The 15961-nt window shown below is 45.9% G+C and overlaps 2 protein-coding genes across 2 annotated transcripts in view; one reads left to right on the top strand and one right to left on the bottom strand.

Annotated features, from left to right (window-relative positions):
• The window catches only part of Spt3 (Transcription initiation protein Spt3), a 118723-nt gene extending 113891 nt beyond the window's left edge, over nt 1-4832 (top strand). The window contains exon 12 of the mRNA XM_077632305.1: nt 4384-4832. The gene's annotated coding sequence lies outside the window, so the exon portion shown is untranslated. The remainder of the gene's footprint in view (nt 1-4383) is intronic.
• LOC144097711 (uncharacterized) lies at nt 4174-15220 on the bottom strand. Its single transcript, XM_077630354.1, has 6 exons — nt 15149-15220; nt 12859-13028; nt 10730-10907; nt 8623-8760; nt 6548-6634; nt 4174-4707 (listed from the first exon to the last, which is right to left on the bottom strand). The coding sequence occupies exons 1-6, from the start codon at nt 15218-15220 to the stop codon at nt 4174-4176; spliced, it is 1179 nt and encodes a 392-aa protein (XP_077486480.1).
• Between the last annotated feature and the right edge of the window lie 741 nt (nt 15221-15961).

Raw genomic sequence — 15961 nt, 5'->3', positions numbered from 1 at the left:
CCTGTATTTATTGACATTGGCGCTTGCAATGGGTCTGATGATAAAGCTGATGGCTATCAGGAAACAGCGCAGAAAATGTTCCAGCTACCCGCGCCAGCCTTTTGTTCGGGCGCTTTGCACATGCGCAACGTACTTTTGAAAAGCGCTCACAATGTGTGCAAGAGCTCAGCTGAAGAATTAGTCTGTCCTATTCGCAATAACTTGGCTCACTCTCAGTGCCAAGCCTCGTGGTCCTCATCCTTGTGATTTCCATTTTTTACGAGCATTCAAAAATCGTGATGGACTGTCAAAAATTCGACGGAGGTACAGAAAACCAGAAGAAAAGACCCTGCGGTGGAAGCATATCCGCCGGGACACACGGCAGCCCAAATACGTTGCCATCCACTTCGTGCGGCACAACTTCTGCTCCAGCGAACGTTGAGTGTCCAAGCAGCGACGATGACAGCCTCGAAGAGTTATTGGAAAGTTCTTCTGAACTGTGGGATGGTGAGTCAAGCGATTGCGGCGAAGCGGTATCTGAGGATTCAGAAAATGGTGATGTTCAGGCTGCGTTACCTACCGAAAGTTGGAATGCGATAACGACTAGAGTTAGAGCGATATCGTATTCGAGCCCTCCTGTGCTAATCAGCCTCCCGACTGGCAACGATGCTCTCAGCTTGTTTTCTCTTTTTTTGACTGATGACATTTGGGACATGATGGTTCATGAGACAAACAGGTATGGGAAACAGTACATAGACTCGAACGTCCTACAAGAGAAATCGCGTGTGAAGAAATGGACTGAGACAAACGTGCAAGAAATGAAAGTGTTCGTTGGTGTACTGATCTGCATGGGTCTAGTAAGGCTTCCTAGTCTGCAGCACTACTGGGCAAGAAGCGATCTGTACGGCGTAAGCTGCATTCGCCAGAACATGGCCCGCGACCGGTTTCTGCTGCTACTAAGGTTCTGGCATTTCGCAGATAACGAGGAACCGAGCGCACAGCAGGATCGTCTCTGTCGTATTCGACCCTTGATGGAAAAAATGAATCGCAATTTCTGCTCAGTGTTGGAGCCAGGCAAAGAGATTGTCATTGACGAAACGATGATTCCGTGGCGTGGGCGCCTCGCCTTTAGGCAATACATCCCTGGTAAAGCCCACAAATATGGAGTCAAGCTATACAAGGCCTGCACGAAGGAGGGCTATACATTGAAAGTGCAGATATATGCCGGAAAATCTGGCGCCATAGCGGGCATGGGGCATGCCGAAGAAGTAGTAGTAAATTTGATGGCTGGCTTCACCGGCTGCGGTCGCACACTTTTCGTCGACAACTTCTACGCGAGCATGCCGCTTGCGTCACGCCTGTTGAAAGATGATACATTTTTATGTGGCACTCTCCGATCGAACCGAAAGGGGCTTCCGAAAGAAGTTACACAAGCTAGAGTTAAAAAAGGCGAAGTCGTTGGTCTTGAATCCCACAACGGCGTAAAGGTGCTGAAGTGGTTGGATAAACGGCCCGTTCTCATGATCACAACGGTTGCTGAGCATGACGCCAGCCTTGTTGATACCGGAAAAAAAACGAGAAAGGGTGAGCCGATCATGAAACCGCGCACAGTCCTCGACTACAACGTGGCGAAAAAGGGCGTAGACTACAGTGACCAAATGACGTCCTACTACTCCTGCCTACGGAAAGGGCTCAAGTGGTATAGGAAAGCTGCGGTGGAGCTCATCGTTGGAACTGCAGTTGTGAACGCATGGGTTGTCCGTTCAATGGTGGACGGTAAAACGTCGCCAATCATCGAATTCCGCGAGGAGTTGGCACGCGCACTCTTCGACACAGCTCAGATTGAGACCGAAAGGACACGCGGAACAAAGCGCGCCCATACGCTGGAAAAGGCCAATGGACCTGCACGGTCTGTCCGAAGGAGATGTACTGGATGCTACGCATCGCTGAGAGCTCGCAGAAGTCCAGAGCAGGCAAGGGTAATGGCGAAGAAAGTTGTTACATTCTGCGCAAATTGCGCGGGAAGGCCATTTATGTGTTTGCCATGTTTCAATCTTCTGCACGATTGGACTCCTGAACATAGACTACGTTTTTAACATCGTTAGCTGGTGGCACGTAAGACGTTTAGTTGCAAATGCTGTGATTTGAACTGTTTTTTTTTTCTTACGAAAATTATTCTGGAAGTACTTGAATAAAATGTCGAGTTTGAGGTCTTGTTCTTGAGTATTGGTGCTTAGTGAATGCTGAAACGCAGGGTCACGTGACGTTGCCCCACAAAGGGGAGCTGGTCGGTGGGTAGGTAACGTAGCAGGCAACGGCTTCAAAACGCAAACTCTATATTGTGAAAACTTGTGCATGCCCAGGAAAAGAAAGAAGAATCGAGGGTGCGAGAGCAACAAGCGCCTCTGGCATTTGTGCGGACCAGAACGACCGAAACTCTTGGCCGCGCTCTAGTTGCATAAAGCAGAAATTTGGTAGACAGAAAGGGCGCCGCTTTTCAAGGACATCCTTGAGAACGCGCTTCAGTCGCGTTCACTGGGGATGAAGCGAGCAGAGTCGCGGTAATAAATGACTAGATAAATTCTCCAGATGCCGTATGCTACAAGAAGCCATTATCCATTTTGTTTCTATGATCCATTTGGTCCTTTACGTCAGGTCATTATTGTTCGATGACGTAGCCGTGCCGTTCAAACGTCCGTGGGAAGCCACCTGACTATTGGCTCATTGGCGACCGGACCTCACTATTGGATGCACATTGCAGCCCATATTGAACCACAGCGCGCAACGAATGGCGAAGGCTATCGTCAACGCGGGTATCTGCTGCTTTTCAGTTCTTTGATTGATCGACTGCTGCTTTCGTCTGATGATTCAGTCAGGCTTACGTCACGCGAAATGGAGCGGAAAATGGACAATGGATTCTTATAAAATGCGGCCCCAGGGGAAGCAACTTCCTGGAAATGCACGGGCCAAGGGAATTACGTGGTGATTTTCTGCGCTAGCATACATGATTGAAGTAGCCCGCGCAAGCTGCAACCGAAAATGCCAGTAGAGCCATCTTTCAGCAGGCAGAAAAAACAGCCTCAGAAATGTGCCCCACCGGTGGGCCACGACGCACCCGCGGAAAGCATCGGGTGACCCACCGGTGGGCCACGACGCACAGAGATCAAAACTATGATAAGGGGCTACGCAGTGAACGTGTTAATGCTCTGCAGGACTGTGCATGGGCAAGTGTGGTAAAAAGAAACAATAGAAGAGGTAAAAAGAAATAATGACAACATACAGGCATCCGAAGTGCACCAACGTTCTACGCTCTGTCCTGCAAACTGTTTGAGCTCAAATGCAAGCTATCAGCACGAGGTGGCAACTGCCATAGTTTTCTTGTTCTCACATGATCAAAAGCCAACCACATAGGTGCAGAAGCCGCTATCCTGCTCTTATAATGTCCACTCTAGTGTCAAAATAGCCTTCTACAACTAAGCTGGAAAGCACCTTATAGCAACAAGCACTCTGGCTGATATGTTTGACACACCTGTTATGTAATGATGGCTTAAATTCGTGTACAGTAAGAGTGTTTCTTGCAGGACTGTTAAAATAAATCCTGAATTTCTGAAAGAAGTTTTTCTTGTTAAAAAAAAACAATGGTTGTGTCATGAACAATGAATTGCATTTGTGTGAACTAAAAACTTTTTATTCACAAGTCATATGCCACAAGGTTTGCTTACAGATTATTGAATGGGTTCTGCAGTTTTCAGTTTCCTAGTCATTTTCAGATGTAAGAAGCACGTGCATTTTATTTTTTATGCCTGAAGTGTTCAGTTTTAACGTTAGAAAATTATGGCTTGAATTGTGCTCTGATGTTGGTTGCTGTTCAACATTTGCTCAGTTTGAAAGGTTGATTGCTTACCTACATATTCATTAATTATTCATTAATTGCAGACTAATGAAAATATTGTTCAATGTAAAATTTAAACTGAGAGGCATCCATGTTGCTTATGGAGAAGAAAAGAGAATATGGTGAGTTTGTAAATAATTCTGTTATTCCAATACTTACCTACTCACCAGTGCAAGAGGTGACAAAAGTAACAACATAAAATAGCAGGTAACCTCTGTGCTACTTAGTAGACTAAAATGTATCCAATGCTAATACGAGAAAGTTATCTTGTTCACTACTGTGTTTGAGTGCCTCCGAAAGTATCAGATCTTGAATATTTGACTGGCATTCAACGTGCAGAGTCCCAGTGTTCCTAGGGCAGGAAGCTGTTCGGCACTACTATTTTTGCGCCCAGCATTGGGCATCCGAAGTGTTTCAGTTAAGCTGACTTTCATTTCCTCTTCGCTTTCATTGTCACGAACCTTCCCATTCGGCATTTCCTTTTCGTGCTTATCACTGTTCTGACATTGCAGGGATTGCATCTCGAGGATGCTGCGCAAGCTGTTGCCCCTCCTGCTTGGCCCGATGATGGAAGTGTCGGACATGCGGCGAGCCTTGGTGACATTCGGCCCGAGTGGTGGCGTCAGTTCTGTTGTGCCATTTTCGTCGGACATAGACTCATTCCAAATGAAGCCATTTGTTGCTATTGACCTCAGTCGTAGCCTGTTTTGATGAGAGTCTATGGAGAGGCGGCGGGCTGCCCTTGGTCTCTTGGCGCTGCTTTTGACGAGTGTGCCACTGAGGTCAATGTCTCGCAGCCGTGCCAGCAGCCGTTCTTTCTTCTGCTGGTCCATGCCCTGCAGATAACAAATGCCGCCTTCATCAAAATTTCATGGGCCTTTTGAACATGCTGGGTGCTGTTGCCAGAGCATGTTTCAGGCTTCCATTAAACTCCTGCTGAGTCGGGGAGATCTCTCTTTGATTCCCTTCTGCTGCTCAAATCATTATCCTGCAAGGCACAAAGGGACATGCACTCACTGGAGAGGGGCAGTGGCAGGATTATTACAAAAGAATAGATAACAGCTCTTCCAGTGATGCAGAAAAAGGCCTGCATACTTTCAGTGCAGGCAGTACTTGTGTGTGATTTTTTTGTAACAAATAGTTTGACCTTCAAAGACCAGTGCAATTGTATCTTTTAATCTGGTTGCATCTTTTAATCTTAACAACTACAGTGGACTATTGGCTGATTAGTAAGAATGGTGATGGGATCATTTTTGACTCTTGGGAACCTTCCTAAATGGTATTCAAAAATTTCATTAATTGACAGTCTTATGCTTTGCAGGTGTGGGTACATATTGTGCAGTGCCGAAGCCATTGAACCAATGCATGGCACGAAACCAGCCTTGTAACATTGCTAAACTTGCTTGTTGCTTGAGGTTTTTTTTCTAAATGTTCAACTTACTGAAAGCTAACTGCAAAACTTTAAGTTTTAATTTAGCTGTTTCTTTGTAACATCTCTGTCATGTGTTTTTAGTGATGATGGTCTAATTAAGAAGCTTATTGTAATGGCAGTTTTCATGAAAAAACACCTTATGTACAGGCCAGCTTGCAACCTTTGTGGAGAAACATTGGCAGTTATGTAGTTTCCGCTGTGTACCAAAGGATGTTGAAAAACTACTGCCGAGCTGCCAAACTTCCCACTAGTAAGGGGCTTGGAAATTTGTCGTCATAACTGACAGTTAATGCAAGTACACATCAAAATAAAGATTGGCTTCATCTATATTACGAGAAGTTCTTGGTAAGCCATCTACTGGGAGCAGTACTGTAAGAAAAATGAAATTTTGGAAAAGCAGTAATAACAAAATGTGAATTATTTAATCTAGTCACGAAGTAATAAATCTCATAACGCTTTTGACAGTGGGGAGCATTGCTGAAAGTACGATGGTGACAAATGCATTTTTACAAAATGTGTATTGCTGGAATTTAGTAAGTCGTTAATTGGTGGGCTTGATTTGTTGTTTGTTGCTCAGGTGAGGTGGGTAGAATATAACATAAAGTTCGAAACCTTAGCATGCAAGGATACTGCCCAGCAGGTCTTAGTTACAGGCATTGAGTGTGGTGTCATTTATGCTAATATGATTTGCAGTATGGGTAAGCAAGCTGTGATGTGTAATTTGAGCATAACTGGAGTCATGGCATTTTTAAGTCCATCGAAGAAGTGACATGGATTCTTTTGACACTGCTTGCCTACCTGTACATGGTTGAGGTATGAACAAGTGAACTTCTGCTTTCAGGGATTTCGAAGCCTACAAGATCAACACTGTAGTGGGTTGACTGTGACGTCACATAGGAACTGCACACTGACACTGATGGAAACCGAAAATACAGTAGAAAAATGGCTTGTAATTAATTGGTCATGCAGCACTCTGGCTTTCTGAGTTTATTTTCATGATTACTGCGCTTGTGCTGGCAATCTGTCATGGTAAAAGGAAAAGAACGTTGACACACAACGGCTTTGTGTGCGCACCCCTCGAAAGCAGTTTAATATATTTGTACAAGTCAAATATGAACAGTGGACCTGTGAATGATATGCACACCTTTCTCATTTCATCGCATTGAGCTTTGTCATATAGTACTCTCAATGCGATACAACTAAACCCTATCAGGACTGACCTTAGCATCTCATTTAGGACTTACATTAAAAATGGACTTTGGATCGTTCGTCACTCCATCTTGATTGAAGAAATCTTTTTGGCTCAGGAAGAAAGACTGCGTTGATGAATCCTAGAAAATGAAAAGTGGCATCGCTGTTGGGTTGGTAAAGGTGCCTGTATACTCCATCTCGCTGGCTCCATGCAGTGCTGCAAAAGCTGAAGGAGCCTGTGGAGGCATCGGAAAATGTGCAGTCCTGCTCTTGGTTACTGCTTGCATTCTGAATGTCTTCAAGCACTGAAGCAGCGTGGGTGGTTTCGATATTTTAATAATCATCATCAGCATAACTATGTTCACTGCAGGACAAAGTCTTTTCCCATTGACCTCTAACACTACATTTAAATAAGCATGTTTAATGCATCCGATATTTGTGGAAAGAACGCAGCATTTTTTGGTGGGCTGTATGCTATCGATCACTGTACCAATTGGCTGATGTGACCCATAGCTTTTCGCTTCACTGTAGGAACATCTTTAGATGGAGTGCAGACCCATCAAAAGAGACTGTCCTTTCAGAAGCTTCCTCTTGTACGAATGTGACGTCAGCGTTTGGGAGGAGCACTTTGTTTTGTGTGTTCACAGCAAATATATTATTGAGTGTTGCTGCAGTAGATATCATTGAAAGATCTGTTGAGGTCTTTGACATTAACGGGGCCCTGCAACATCATTCAATGAAGTTGTGGTATGCCTCGGATGTTAGATGACATCACTTCATGATTATCTGCACCAAGAATTTTTTTATTGCGCCTGGTAGAAGCGAAACTATGTGCAGTCAAAACGTATACTTCAGCGTATTCACACTTCTCTCTAGCCTCTCGTCACATTTTGCATGCTCAAAGGTCAACATTCCCCTGCTGGCCCCACCAACCCCAGCAGGCTGCCGGTGCAAGCGTGAATTCACCTGGCAGCGGAACTTCCCAGACGCACCTGTGCGACGCGGCTGGCTGGCTGTGACCGCGGCAGCTGTGCGACGTCTCAATCTGACCAGTAGCCCGTTCTAAACCTAGATAAGTACACGTGTGACACGGAGGACGACGCAAGTTTGAAATCTCACCAGAAAGGGCTTGCCACCTTTTGATCATGATTGTGGGCCCTCTGCTGCAGGCAGAAGCGTTTATTTGTCTCAGATGTTCATGACAAAATAATCTGGCAAAATAGCAAGTTTATATAATATCCTCAAAAGGTGTTGAAGGCCCCTTTTTACTTCATTTCAACAGTCAAACTGTAGCATTTGTGGCTCGTGCATTTAAGAAAGACCTCTAACCTGCATTAAGTCATGGCAAAAGAAAACTGCCATTAAAAAAAAGACATTAGGATAGGAATACTGCATTGAAAAGTAACAGTATGTTCTGTGCTGCTGCAAAATTTGGTGCTGTATACCATTTTAAATAGCAATGACCTTTACACTGATGGCTTTTTTGCCTTGTGTAACAGTGTCTTGAATATTTTTTGAAGATAATCCACGTATGACTGAAGCTGTAACTGGTCAAAAGGTGTTTGCATACTGGTGCTTTTTGGGCTCTAGACACTTGGCAACATTGGAAAATAAATTTTTCATCATTGTTACAAAATCTCGCAAGATTAACTTTTTGGGAAAAAGAACAAAATAGCGTAACTTCTGGCTATCTTATCCCCACTGAGGACATGAGTAAGTAGACAGTTCTTACTAGAGCACAGCAGATAAGGTTAAAGAATGAACCCCTTATTCTTCAATACTAAGCACAGGTGCTGAAACAATTCGCTGCTGATGTTTTTGTACGTTGTATAAGTACTCATTCTTGCAATGATTTCTCGCTTTTTGCAGTAAGAAAATCTTGAAAAATCTTTCAGTGCTTAAATTCATTCCGATCTGAGCCACAGCACAACTGAAACCTGTGAGCCCATACGGTCGCATGTATTCGGAAGCAGACGCCATAGTTTTGTACTGCCCAGCAGAAGTATATATAGACTGTGCATACTGGGCAGTGCAGGAGGCCTGTAGTGGCTGCATTTCTCAAGCTCTTAGTAAAGAGCACCGTTAGTCAGCTTTTCACTTAACTGAGTGGATTTTTTTTGTCACTTACCCTGATTTTCCTTTGGAGAAGTTCATTGTCAGCTCTTAAGGCCTGCAGCTGTTTTTGGAAGCTTTTGTTCTGTGCCTTCTCTTTCACCATTTCTTTTTTGTACGAGATTTGAATAGCATCCAACTTGCGCCGAAGTTCCTGAAATGAACGTGGAGGAAGTTGACCTCCACTACATGTCTGCGGATATGAATATGTAATAGCAGCTTTCTAATTAACACAAGTATGCAAGTGTACAGCACCTAAATATATTTTGTGCAATTTATAGCACTTGCATTATGTAGAGGTAGTGCGCAGGGCTGGCATTCCACAAAATGCTGCTACCAACTGAGTAAAAATGGTACACCGGAAAGCAGTTCAAAATACCAGCCCTGTCTGTTTTTTTTTTGCATTGTTTTAAACATAAAATGCTGTTAAACCGCTGTGCCGCTGCAGGGCATGCAACAAGTGTCCACCTAGCTCCGTGGTGGCGCCTTTAACGCGCACTGATGTCGCTCAGCACATGGCAGCCTTTTCCGTTTAGCCAGCACACGGCGCGAAGGAGCCTGTGCTCTGTCCAGCAGCCCGAGCGACGCACATGCAGTCACTAGAGAGACAGCATAGCGCGATCCGCTATCGTGATCCGCTTCCGCGGGGCACCACTACGTACGTGCTGATTGGTCCCGACGCGGCAGGCGCGCACGTAGCTGACGGGAACATGGCACCATCTGGCGCCTCCGTGGTGTTCTGCGCATGTGCAGTGACGTTCTGCGGAAGCGGTTCACGGTAGCTGATCGCGCTATGCTATAATTCTAGCAGAGATCTTTAGCTTACTGTGTACCGTATTACCGTTGCCGGAATACCGTGAGCCCACCCACCACCAGTGTGCACGCACTGATTGATCCTGATGCGGCAGGCGCGCCCGCAGCTGCCACGTACCAGGCGCCATTTCCCCATGCGCGCTGCGGCGCGCAGGCTCCCGGCACCCCTGTAACGGTAACACGGTATGCTAAAAGGTGTCTCTTGTGACGTGTGAGCTAAGCGAAGGCACCGCACGTGTAGCGGAATTCGCGTACCCGCGGGCAACGTGTCTCGTGCGGAGGCGCGGGCATTGAAGGTCCCTATTTCATGCGGTGCCATGGCGCTATCCTTCGGCGTGGAGCCGAGCCCGTTGTAAACGATGAAGGCGGCGGAAGGTAGTGGTCCTGTACGTTGCTGTCGGCCGTGCGAGTGACGCTATGGATGGACGGATGCATGGTTGTGTTCGGCTGAGACGATACCTTGCCTTGCAACGAGGTTCAGTCTCTATAATGTGCTACGCCAGTGCTGCAAATCATTTCATCCTTAGGCGTCTACTCTCGACCACGAGAGAGAGGTTTTTTTTTTTGCTTTTGATATCAGTAACGTTTCATTGTGTGCAGTGCATTCTCATGCGTGTGTTTTTGAAAATATCAGAATGTAGTGCAATGCAGACTGCTTATAAGTTCACCGATCTTTTCTGAGGACCGGAATCGGACCGCCGACTTACGTAACAGCACATCAGCTAATAATGTGGCTTTGTGCACCGAGGTCCTGCAAATGCTATTAATCACAAGGCCGCAGACATATGTGTCAAATCCTGGGAAACATAGGCAGGGTCCATGTACACTTTCAACAAGCGGTCTTCGCCGTTGCTGAAATGAAAGCTGTGCTAGAGTAAGTGTCGTCCAACTCGGATCTCGTTTTTCTGTGGGTTTCAAATGTGTTCGCAAGTGTGTTCGCATAGTATGTGTAAGTATCTCGGATATGAAGCCAGCAGTTTCTCGTAGTTTTGTTATGGGGAGGTTTAACGTTTGAGGTGCGGTTTGGGGTCGGGCAATATTTGAAATCACTTGACAACTTTCTCATACCACAGTAAACGCCATTGGGGCTGCCCACATACCAGGGCGCCAACACAGAGCCTGGAAATGCATATCCCACGGGCCTCCTATGCAAGACGTCCCAAGCTGCCATATCCACGGGATGTCCCTAGCAAGCGTGCTGATTTTTCTGGATAGTCCCAGAACATTTCTTTTTTTTTTTGCTAGCAGCCGCTATACAGCGGAAGCATTGCGCGCTTTCTCCGCGACCACCTCGGGCGTTTTCCCCTCACGTGCACATCCGTGTCCTTCTCTTGGAGCTCCCGCTCGAGTTGCTGGAGCTTGGCCTCCGACTCGGCCTCTTTCTCGAGCTCAGCCTGCTTCTCGTCCAGCTGGCGCTGCATCTCGGCCAGGGCCTGCCTCAGCTTCTGCAGCTCACAGTTGCGCACGTGCAGCTTCTTCTCGTATTCCCTGCACACCGATGCGTGTTTTGCACTCACCCCTTGGACCTTGAAACTTTTGGGCTCACATGCGCGTCGATTTGAATTTGAAATGGCACCGTGCACAACTGCATTCATTCTATTGTTCTGTAGTAAAATTTTGTAGTGGGTCTGTTTAATTACGTTCGTTTTAAAGCGATTTATGTTTTGCTGTCACATTGGGAGCTGGATAAAAATTCAGCATTTTCTTTTTCCCGTCGCTCGATTCAGACTCGTGACTTTAATGCTGACGTAGAGTGCATTGGGCACTCCGTAATCGCTGACAAGAAGTGATTGCCGGTGTAGTTCAGCTTCAGAGATTCATTTTAATTAAAATAATGACGTCAACGCAGATTTTTTTCTTGTGGATGTGGGTGGCTGGGTGGGTGGGTGTGAGTGATTGAATACGTCCGATTTCGACGTTACCTCCATTTTGTTTCTTTTGTTTAGCCTTTAGCTTTAGAACACTTTTATGCGAAATATACTCTCTTTGTCACTATAGAATGCGTTAATAATCAATGGTATAAGCCAACTTCATTTTGTTCTTCCTTATGGAATCACCTCGCACGTACCCTTTTTTCTGGTGACAGTCCGTGTAAGTCATTCAGCGCTGGTACAGGAGCTTCCGGCTGTTCGATCAGGACACAGGGAATGCTTAATCACCGCGCTTCGGTAGGCCGCCGCATATGGTTTTTCGCTCACCATGCCGTTTTCTTTGTGTGTGTGAGTATTTTGGCCACGGCACCTTCTACAGGTGTGTAAAACGACAGCTTGGAAGCGTGCAGGTTCGAAAGTCAGGTGCGCAATTCACGCTCATAGTTTCGGTTATGAGGGAAAGAATATTAGAGTTTTTGTTTTTTGGTAGGATCGGATCTAGCATTTTTTGCATCGGAATAAAATCACAGAAATCTGGCGTGCATATTTTATTTTAAAACCTCGCGTTCACTTGGGACAGCTGCAGTCATCTTTAGGAGGTTCTGAAAACAAGTCTGTGCCATGTCAGTGAGAACTCTTTGCAGGAGTTTTGTAATATCTACATGTGTGGGCGAAAGTGAATGCAGGCCAATGTCGGATACGAAAACAAAGGCCATTTGTGTATTTTATGCGATCAGGCAAAAAAAACCTACTGCGACTGCTAATCGAGGCACCATCATCGTCACCCTAAGCCCGTCAAATATGCGTACTAAAAAATGCAGTTATGCTGTAGGGGATATTCAAGACTCCGCAAGTGCGCTTCCTCACATAACAATGTTGCCCAACACAAGATGGCTGACCACACGTTTAAAGCTGAAACAAAGCAAGAAGGACTAGTTTTTTTGTTTGATTCTTCCAATATACGTTTCGTGCATTCTAGCCACATCCTTAGCGCCTGTCCTGCACCTCTCGCAGTTTTTTCAAGTCGGCATCTTGTCTTTGACAACATAGATATGTGAGAAAGCGCACTTGCAGATTTTTGAATATCCCCTCTCGTCTTTTAGCGGCACCAGACGCCAGTCGCATTTTGTAAAATGGTTTAAGAGTCGCTTTTGCATCTCATCAAGCCCAAAATTTTGTACTTTTCGCGGCTTCAGACGACAGGGACGTTTGTAACGAATTCTAGTAGTCACCTCCACATTGCATGGGATTCAAGTTTTATTGCTTGCGCTCATAAGCTTCGCTGTAGTAGTAGTATTATTGCGTTGGTGTACCATCTGCAGGGGCGAACTATAATATTTAAGCTCCTCACGCATAAACTATTGCTCGTAAACTCAGCCGCATTAGTTTAGCATTAATGCAGTGGTGCATTCTCTGCCCCGTTAAAACATCGCTCGTAAGCTTCGCCGCAATAGTAGAATTAAAGCGGTGGTGCACGCTCTACTTAGATGAAATATAGCATATCCACGAGTAAAAATAACTGACTTTAATGGGCAATAAAAGAAAAGGGTCATTAATTAAGAAGATACCTGAGCCTGTCCCTGCCTTCAGCCAGCAGTGCGCGCAAGGCCCGCACTTCTTCGGCGTGCGCCCGTGATGCGTCGGATCCCTCGGAGTGCCTGGCCGACTCGGCCTTGAGCAGCTCTCGCTCCTGGCGCGCCTGCACCCGCTTCAGCGCCTTGTTCTCACGTTCGGACTCCTGCGAGGACAGAAAACGCTGGCGTCACCACAAGGACGACAAAGTAAAAAAAGCCTTAAATCAGTGCACCAAATTTAAGTTAAGAAACAGAGCACCGTTCTCGTATCTGCCCCGTCTATATTTGGAAATTCCCGTTTAAAGCATTAAATACTTTAGTGGGAAATAAGAGCAGTTCGTACATATTGCCTAAAATTTAACAGCACATTAAAACAATATGCGCCATTGTACTTCTTGAGTGAATTTCTGGTCTTCACGTTCCTAGTTTCACGACTTAAGTCACACGCAAGACGCGGATACGCCTATATGATCCATATTTTTGGGAATTGGTGCTACCCTAATTGCTTCCTGCAGTTGATCGGGTATTCGTTTTGATCTTTTTATTTCTACTGTGCACCCTCATAGCCGCACCTTTTGAGCAGCTCTGTCCCTGTTTTGGTCTGTTTTAGCCTCTGGAACTAAGCTACGAGTTGGGCCTCCCTTAGCTCCTCAAAGGTGTTGTACAGACCTAGAGCCATTAGCTTCTCCGTCGAGGTTGATTCCGGTAGGTGTAGCGCTGTTTTGTATGCTCTTCTAAGTATCGTGTCCGCTAGCTTTATTTCTGCTTTGTTGCAGTTGTAGTACGGTATGCTGTACGTAATTCGGCTAACCGCTAGGGTCTTTACGAGCTTAAGCGTGTCGCTCTCCCGCTTGCCGTGTGTTTTCCTAGAGACCCTGGTTATCATGCGGGCGACCTGTGTCACCGAGTTCTGTATTAGTCTGAGCACCTGCGTGCACCTTTGGTTGGATTGAACCCACATCACTAATATTCTGATGGTTGTTCTTTCCGGTATGGGTGGCCCTTCTAGATTAGTTCTAATTCTGTTTCCGGTACTGATCGGTTGAGTTTACCTCGCCAGACCCTTAGTAGTTCTGATTTTTCTGTCGAGCAAGCCAAGCCCCTGTCTCTAACATATTTTTCTACGCACGTTGCGGCAGCCTGCAGTTTCGCTTCCTTTTCGCTGAGTGAGTCCTCCGTGACCCACACAGTGATGTCGTCTGCGTACATTTCATGCCTTATGCCTTGTATGGTTTCTAGGTTTCTAGCCAGCTTAACCATTCCTATGTTAAACAGTATGGGTGAAATCACTGACCCTTGCGGCGTTCCCTTATTGGGTGTTTGAAAGCTCTTGGACCTGATTTCCCTGAGCCCTATTGTAGCCGTTCTATTTATGAGGAAAGCTCTTACGTATCTGTATATTCTTTTCCCGCAGTTCAAATCGTTCAGGCCTGTTAGTATGGCTTCGTGGGTAACGTTATCAAAAGCTCCCTTTATGTCCAGGGCCATGATTATGCGTTCGCCGCTTCTGGGTACGTTGGTTAATGTTTCGTCCTTGATCTGCAGTAGGACGTCTTGCATGGGCTGTTTTGCCCTAAAGCCAAACATGCTATGGGGGTATAGCCCGTTTTCCTCCATGTAATCTTCCACCCATCTCCTTATAATTTTCCCAGGCACGAGGTTAAAGATATCGGCCTGAGGTTTTCTACCTGCAGTGGTTTACCTGGTTTGGGAATCATTACTATTTCCGCGTGCTTCCACTCTTTTGGAACAGTCTCTGATTCCCATAGCTTATTAAAGTATTCGGCTAGCTCTTCAATCATCCCGTCGCTTAGGTTACGGATGAGTGCGTTTGTAATTTTGTCCGCTCCTGCTCCTGTATTTCTTGTTGTGCCTCTAATTGCTGCGTAGACTTCCTCTCTAGTTACGGGTTTATCTAATTCTTGGTTTTCCTGTCCTCGGTAGTGCTCGGTGTACGCTGCTGGGTCGCTGTTGCCGAAGCATTTCTGCCTAACTTTCTCTATTAATTCCGAATCTGGTCCTTGAAATTGATGGACCATGTCTGTGGATTGCCTGATTGTTCTAGTCTTTAGTTTTAGTTGGATCGAGGAGGGCTCTGAGTATGTGGCACGTTCTGGCCGCATAGCGAGTTGCTGAATTGCTGCCAATTCGTTCTCGTTAGTTGTTCCGCGTACTCCTCTGCCATCTTTGTTACTTGCGCAATTTTCAGTTTTACCTTCCTATTGTATCTGTGCTTGTTCTACCGTTTGGCGAGTTCCTTGCGTGCTTCTCATAGCCTAATCACCTCGGGTGTCTGCTCCGTCCTGTCTACCTCCCTGGTGTAGCTGCGTTGTTTGTCTTTGAGCATGTTCCCCATGCCTCAATCGAGTCTATTCCCTCAACTGGGGTTTCTTTACATGCCTGTCTGAACGCATCCCAATCCGTAATTTTGGCAGTGCCGATTCTCCGCCTGAATCTGCTGGCTGTAATCTGCGTGCAGATAATATATTGGTCGCTGCCTAGGTTTTCATTAAGGTTTTCCCATGTCGTTTGCCCCGTTCTTTTGACGTACATTAGGTCTGGACAGGTGTCCCCGCACACGCTGTTCCCGGTCCTAGTGGGGGTAGATGGGTCTGTTATCAATTGACACCCCGTGGCTCCCCCCCCGTGGCTTCCGCCGCTTCTTTTATATTCTTACCTTTTTTGTCTGCTCTGCCATAGTCCCAGCTTGTATCTCTGGCGTTGAAGTCTCCCACTATTACTGACTTGTTTCCTTTGGCTAGGCTGCTTATGCCGTGGAAGAGTTCATGTAATTTCATGTCTTTTAGGGGAGCTGTAGATGTTTACTACGAAGGTGCTGCTGCCCTGCTTTTTCTTTTCTGGAACCTTTAGAGGGCGACATATTTGACCACAATGCATTTTATTGGGCGTGTCTTTCTAAACAGAGTTTAGAACTTATTGGGTACATAGTGGATAAGTTCGTAAATTCGTTATTTTACTTAGTATTGACCGAACGGGGGTCCGTGACAGTCGCTTGAGTTTTGGACCCTCGCCTGTACACCGAATTTATGAAAATATTTTTTTTTGGGGGGGGGAAGGAAATGGCGCAGTATCTGTC

The sequence above is a fragment of the Amblyomma americanum genome, chromosome 7 (assembly GCF_052857255.1).
Source record: "Amblyomma americanum isolate KBUSLIRL-KWMA chromosome 7, ASM5285725v1, whole genome shotgun sequence".
Lineage (NCBI taxonomy): Eukaryota > Metazoa > Arthropoda > Arachnida > Ixodida > Ixodidae > Amblyomma > Amblyomma americanum.
This window is presented reverse-complemented; position numbering and strand designations above follow the sequence as displayed.

What these genes read in the sequence shown, in the direction of transcription:
- LOC144097711 (XM_077630354.1), bottom strand. Translation starts at nt 15,220, where the DNA reads ATGGGGAACATGCTCAAAGACAAACAACGCAGCTACACCAGGGAGGTA. An exon ending in GAAGGCAGGGACAGGCTCAG is followed by an intron (nt 10,908 to 12,858) that starts GTATCTTCTTAA and finishes ATCGGTGTGCAG; the next exon opens with GGAATACGAGAAGAAGCTGC. An exon ending in TTCTCCAAAGGAAAATCAGG is followed by an intron (nt 6,635 to 8,622) that starts GTAAGTGACAAA and finishes TTCATTTTCTAG; the next exon opens with GATTCATCAACGCAGTCTTT.